Genomic DNA, 6706 nt, shown 5'->3' on the forward strand with positions numbered 1-6706 from the left:
TTTGGTTACGCTGAGACCAGGCATTGCGCCAAGCACGTTGATGACCGACTTCGAAAGAGCCGCGGTTTCAGCGTTCGATGAAACTTTCCCTGGATTACAGCTGACGGGTTGTCACTTCCATCTGGCACAGAATGTCTGGCGACACATCCAAGACCATGGACTCGCAACTGTGTACAGAGATGAGGAAGAGTTTGCAAAATTGATGAGAATGCTGCCAGCTCTCGCCTACCTTCCTCCTGCAGACGTTGAGAATGCATTCGAAACTGTGTTTGACCCCACATCGGCTTTCTGGGACGCACGTGCCCAACCGATCATAGATTATTTCGAGGATACATACATTGGACGTCCTCGACGTCGTGGACCACGCCATCAACCGATGTTTGCTGTGCAGATGTGGAACCTTCACGAAAGGACCCTGACGGACAATGCTAAGTCCAACAACAGTGTTGAAGGGTTTCACAACGCCTTCCAGGGCCTCCTCGGGGCGCATTCACCGAGCCTGTGGCGGCTTATCGCTGCGCTCAAGAAAGAACAGATCCTTGTGCAGGCCGACATCACCCGCCTTCTGGCAGGCCAGGCTCCCGCCCCCAAGCGCCGGAAGTACAGAGACCTGCAGGTGCGTGCCAAACGGATCATTGTGCAATACAATGCTGGCCAGCGTGGCTTGATCGACACAATGGAAGGTCTGGCCTTCACCTTCATGTTTTAGATCATTTAAGTGCTTTTAGTCATCCCGGTGATTTTAATGTGCCAGCGCGGCCGTTGTTCATGTTCAGTCGTCAATAAAAGTATGCAAAAGTATGCTGGCCAGCGTGGCTTGATCGACACAATGGAAGGTCTGGCCTTCACCTTCATGTGTGTGTGTGCGTGTGTGTGTGTGTGTGTGTGTGTGTGTGTGTGTTACAGACTACACCATAAACACCATCACACATAAACAAACAAACACGCAAAATAACGGATCAAATAACGACTATTCAGAAAACAGCACACAATGACACCTACGGCGCTCAAATGTCCGGCGCTGTAAAGTGAGGCGCTGAAATGTCGCGGCGCTCAAATTTGCGGCGCTCAAAAGTGCGGCGCTAAAATGTGGGCGCTCAAATGTTGGCGCTCAAAAGTCGTGTCACCGTCTTAGACAGTTAACCGCTGAGTGATTTCCGCACTTTCGGTGCGAACGGGCTACCAAAATCACGGCTTCCCTTTAATATTTACATATGCTGATGCATGGACTGGAGAGGGTAACTTGTAGTCAGTTGCATGGACTTCTCGTTTTCCTTTTTTCTGATCATATTTTTGCGGTCCTGTTATAAAGCCCTTTCCAGTGGCACAATAAAAAGTGTACACTCTGGTTGGTCTTTAAGGCTATCGGCCGATAATTATTTGGGTCTGAATGATCCTTTCCAGGCTTCGGAACAGGAATAATTACGGCCTTTCTCCAGTCGGGAGGAAAAGTACCAGTGGACCAGATATGATTAGTCAGTCAGTGTTTGATGTGTGCTAACTGGTATACTTGACATAGTGTTCATATGAAAGTTTTATGTGTTGCAGCCATGGCTACCTCTACTACAGTAGTAGAGTACGCTATGGTTGCAGCTCATCCAGGTCACAGGTACACAAAGGAGCTGGTTCCAGTGATAACATAGGCACATGGAACTGCTTATGGACTACTTTAGAAAGTGTGCGGTTACAACCAAGACTCTCCAGTCAGGAAGGTCTGCGGAAGGGTGCAAAGTGTTCCGTTTCCTTGGACAGGCTTTTCAAGACTAGGTAGGTTAAGCCTTTCGCTTCCAAAGCGCGGTCGGACCCTCACAGCAGTCGACGGTCTGTTACTCAAGGGAAACAACCGAGAGTCCGCAATTGCCTCGTTTTCGATAGCCAAGATGTCTGCCTTCATGTGGGTGAAGTTTTGAGTGAGTTCGATTGATTTTGACGGATTTTATTGCGTTTTTCTGGACATTCTTTCTTTATTTGGTGTTTAACGTCGTTTTCAACCATGAAGGTTATATCGCGACGAGTTTTCTGGACATCTTTGGTTCGATTCTCTAACATGGCGAATCGGCGCTATACTGTTGAGGAAGCTGTTTGTATTTTGATGGATATTCCCGTCAATGGAGATGAAAGTGAAGATGAAAATGTGGTGGGAGGCGAGCGAGACATTGTTCAAAGTGAAATTGAAAGTGACGAAAGTGAGAGTGATAATGATGATTTTGTACAACCATCCACGTCGCGTGGAAGGGGGCGTGGGCGTGGCAGAAGGGGACAAGGCAGGGGTGGGAGGGGTGGGACAGGTAGGAAAAGAACCGACACAGTTGATAATTCTTGTCAGGAAGATCCAACATTTGATCAGGATATTCCACGTGAGTATCCACAGTACAAAGGCAAGCATGGACCAACGGAATATCTGCCACTAGATGCTGCAATGGTGGATTTCTTTGACCTCGTGTTTTCTTCTTCAGCAATTGACTTTTTTATTGAACAGACCAACCTGTATGCTCAACAACAGGCTGGAGAGGATTGGGACTGTAACACTGATATTGTGGAAATGAGGGCCTTTATTGGCATGTTGTTTTTCATTGGTGTGCATCGCCTTCCAGAGATGAACAATTATTTTTCTCAGAGCTGGGTGCTCTCCACCCCCGAGTTCAGCAAACGCTTCACGAGGCGACGGTGGTGGCAACTGTGGTCCAATCTTCATCTCGCGGACAACACAATTCCAAGACCAAGACCTGGACAACCTGGGTTCAACAAACTCTGGAAGGTTCAGCCACTCTTTGACATCTTGCTAGCTGACTTCCAAGAGAAATACTACATCGGACAGAATGTTTCTGTTGATGAAATGATGGTCAAGGGGAAGGGTAAAAATCCAGTGAAGCAGTACCTACCCATGAAGCCTATCAAGCGAGGTACAAAAATCTGGGCCCTTGGTTGTAGTTGCTGTGCTTATATGTACAACATGCAGGTATATGCTGGAAAGGTTGAGGGAATAGTGGAGAATGGGCTTGCCTATCGTGTTGTCACAGATCTATGCGAGCCGCACCTGTCTGAGTTCAACAACCATGTTGTATATTTGGACAATTTTTTCACAAGTATTCCACTCTCGAGGCATCTTGAAAGCATCGGATTACACTGTGTAGGGACAATTCGGGCGAACCGTCAGGAATACCCACAGTGCCTCAAAGATACTGTGCTGCTGCGAAATCTGCAGACGGGAGAATTCCACACTGCAGCAGTTGGACGTCACATCATGTCAGTGTGGAAGGACACCAAGGTTGTTTCTTTTATCACGAATGTTCTTTCTTTCTTTCTTTATTTGGTGTTTAACGTCGTTTTCAACCACGAAGGTTATATCGCGACGATCACGAATGTTCATCCAGCCAAAAACAACAGTACGGTGACCAGGAAAAGGAAACAGGATGGAACTCAGACCCTACGGACATCACCATCCTGTGTCAAGGACTACAACGCCAACATGGGGGCCATCGACCGATCCGATCAAATGAGGCAACCGTACGGTATTGACCGGGAATCCAAAAGATGGTGGATACGCATTTTCCTTTTCATGCTGGATATAGCCATGGTGAACAGTCATGTCATTTACACACAGTGGTTCAAGACTCTGCAGTGTCCCTGACAAAATAACCAGGTCCACCTCTCTCAGTTGGACTTCCGTGTTGCTGTTATCGACGGTCTTGCTGGTGCATTCACCTGCCGGAAGAAACCTGGACCAGCCGGACCTACTGCACCTTCTGTGCAGAATGTGAGACGACAGGGACACGAGTCTGTGAGTCTTGTTAGTCGTGGCATCATGCCGAAGGGACGCTGTGCAGAATGCAGTCTTGGAGTAAAGCAGGCTGTGCGAAAGGATACTGTCCATTGAATTCAGAAATCGTAAATATCTCATGTTTAGCATACCTCTTGTAAAAAAAAAAAATTTTTTAAATAATAAACCATATTACAAACCTAAATTCACTCACAAGAGGCCAATAAATATTTATATATTAGTTGTGACTAAATGTTTTTAATATTTCGATCCATAAAATAACAATTTGTCCATATTTTCACTAATAAACTGTGTAAATTGGATTATCTGGCCCTACCGTACAAAAATTATCTGCCCCTTTTGGGTAATTTGGGGTTTTATTTTAATCTCCATTCATATACCTACATATACATATATGTTTCTTTCCTCTACTGTTGTCCTAACAGTTTTTATGCAATCTCAATTCAACACACCCTATTTTTAGAAATATCGTCAAAAATCTCATATTATGGCTAACCTGTTGCAAAAAAAATTAAAATAATGAATAAGACATATCTCAAAACTAAAATCATTCAACTATGCTGACAAAAGGCCAATAAAAAATGTCTAGAATAGTTTTGACTGGATATTTTTAATATTTACATGCATAAAATAGCCTTTTGTCTATATTTTCACTAATAAACTGTACAAATTTGATTATCTGCCCCTTGCGTAAAAAAATTATCTGCCCCTTTTGAGTAATTTTCGGTAATATTGGAATCTCCGTTCACATATCTACACATACATATATGTTTCTTTCCCCTACTATTATTCTTTCAGTTTTTATGCACTCTCAATTCAACACACCCTTTTTTTTAGAAATATCGTCAAAAATACCATTTTTTGTTTGTTTATTTGTTGCTTAACGTCCAGCCGACTACGCAGAGCCATATCAGGACGAGGAAGGGGGGGATGAAGGGGGCCACTTGTCAAGCGATTCCTGTTTACAAATGCACTAACCCATTACTTGTGTCCCAACAGGCTTTAGTAAAACTAAATTAATACCTACTGGAAGATTACCAGTTTCCAGTATGTTAAAATAGGCTTAACCTATCTACTGCTGGACTTACATCAGAACACTAACAGATTAAACTATACATGAATCGCGAGACAAGCGGCAAGATAAGAGATTTTTGGAAAAAATACAGGTGAATGAGCAAGAAGGCAGAAAAAAGAAAAGAATTCATGAAGAAAAAGAGAGCATGACAGGAAAGAGGAACCAAAAATCTACCTAACAGCAAACTAGAAAGCTCCTGCGGTTCCAAAAACAGGAGGGGCCTTTAATTTCATAACCGCAGTGCCCCACTGCGGGAGTCAAAAATACCATATTATGGCGTACCTGTTGCAAAAAATAAAAATACAACACACCCTTTTTTTTAGAAATATCGTCAAAAATATCATATTATGGCGTACCTGTTGCAAAAAATAAAAATAAATGAATAAGGCATATCTCAAAACATTGTTTTGACTGGATATTTTTAATATTTACAAGCATAAAATAACATTTTGTCTATATTTTCACTAATAAACTGAATAAATTGGATTATCCGCCCCTTGCATAAAACATTGTCTGCCCCTTTTGAGTAATTTGTGGTATTGTTGGAATCTCCAATCATATACCTGCACATACATATATGTTTCTTTCCCCTACTGTTATCCTAACAGTTTTTATGCACTCTCAAATCAAAACACTCTTTTTTTACCAATATCCTCAAATAGTTCCGGAAGTCAAGGGGTTAAACCACATGATTGGGCTTTAATTATGAATGCACTTCAAAGTTCACTCTATTTCATTATCTGGTACAAGTTCTCTTGCATGCCATATATTTATGCATTGTTTTATAAATACATGAGGATGCATTGTGGCAAGGCAAAGTCAAGGGAGAGGACGTGTTTTCAATTCGCTCTGTGCAGCCCACTGTGAACTGTTGTTGTGTGTGTGTTTTTTGGAAACTTTAGGACTTTAGCGGCACAGTGCTTTCCGTCCACATAGCTTGAACTTTTTTCTCTCCTTATTTTTCTGTGTGATTTCTGTGCTACTTGAAATGGCGACAGAGGGAAATGTGCCGACTAGAAAAGCGAAAAGGGGTTTGGTATTTTCGACAAGCAAGGAACACAAGAAACACAGATTGGCGGATGGACAGATTGATGAAGATGATAGTAAACTGTGTATACTGAACACTGAGGAAATAAAAACGTGATGAGCAAAGTGACGGAGGCTCTGGGAAAAGTTGACAACCCTACAGTAAATTAGTTGCTTCCAGCACTCGTCACGGCCGTGGCGGTGGCGGTGGCAGAAGCCATGAAGATGACCGCACAAAGCATTATCAACAGCAAAGGAGATTCATCTGCCCGCGAACTTCGTCTCAAAAGCATGGTTACGAAACTAACGTACGACAACGACCGGCTTGAGCAGTACAGTCGGCGTGAGACTGTGAGAATTACTGGCGTGAAAGGTGAAGAAGATGAAACCATGGAAGCAGTAGAAGAAAAAGCAAAGAAAATCTTCGCTGACATCGGTGTCACCATCAAAGAGGAGGACATCTCTGTTGCAGACCGACCAACGGTGCACGCCCCATACTCGTCCGCTTTATCTCCAGGAGAAAGCGACGCAAGATGATGATGGCGAAGAAGCAGCTGAAGCAAAAGGAAAACTACAAAGGCGTTTATATCAACGATGATAGTTAGTTAGTTAGTTAGCTGTTGCTTTTCGGGTCCAGCGGACCATAATAGGCCAAATCAGGACCCCATCAACGATGATCTGACTCCCCCTTGATTTCTACTTTCAAATCACGATCGCACGTATAACACAATTGGTATGTTTGGTGTAGATTACCATACCTCTATATCTTCAATAGTACTGACCAAAGAAGAAGGTTTAATTGTGTGATCATGTTTTGATACATA

General features: G+C 43.3%; 1 protein-coding gene across 1 annotated transcript; it reads left to right on the forward strand.

Annotated features, from left to right (window-relative positions):
* Window positions 1-2299: 2299 nt before the first annotated feature.
* On the forward strand, window positions 2300-4639 carry LOC138947714 (piggyBac transposable element-derived protein 4-like). The gene has a single exon (XM_070319254.1). The coding sequence runs from the start codon at window positions 2420-2422 to the stop codon at window positions 3629-3631; it is 1212 nt and encodes a 403-aa protein (XP_070175355.1). The 5' UTR covers window positions 2300-2419; the 3' UTR covers window positions 3632-4639.
* Window positions 4640-6706: the final 2067 nt, after the last annotated feature.

Source organism: Littorina saxatilis, linkage group LG14 (assembly GCF_037325665.1).
Source record: "Littorina saxatilis isolate snail1 linkage group LG14, US_GU_Lsax_2.0, whole genome shotgun sequence".
Classification (NCBI taxonomy): Eukaryota; Metazoa; Mollusca; class Gastropoda; order Littorinimorpha; family Littorinidae; genus Littorina; species Littorina saxatilis.

Excerpts from the sequence above, each read along its gene's own strand:
- LOC138947714 (XM_070319254.1), top strand. The coding sequence starts at position 2,420 with ATGGTGGATTTCTTTGACCTCGTGTTTTCTTCTTCAGCAATTGACTTT.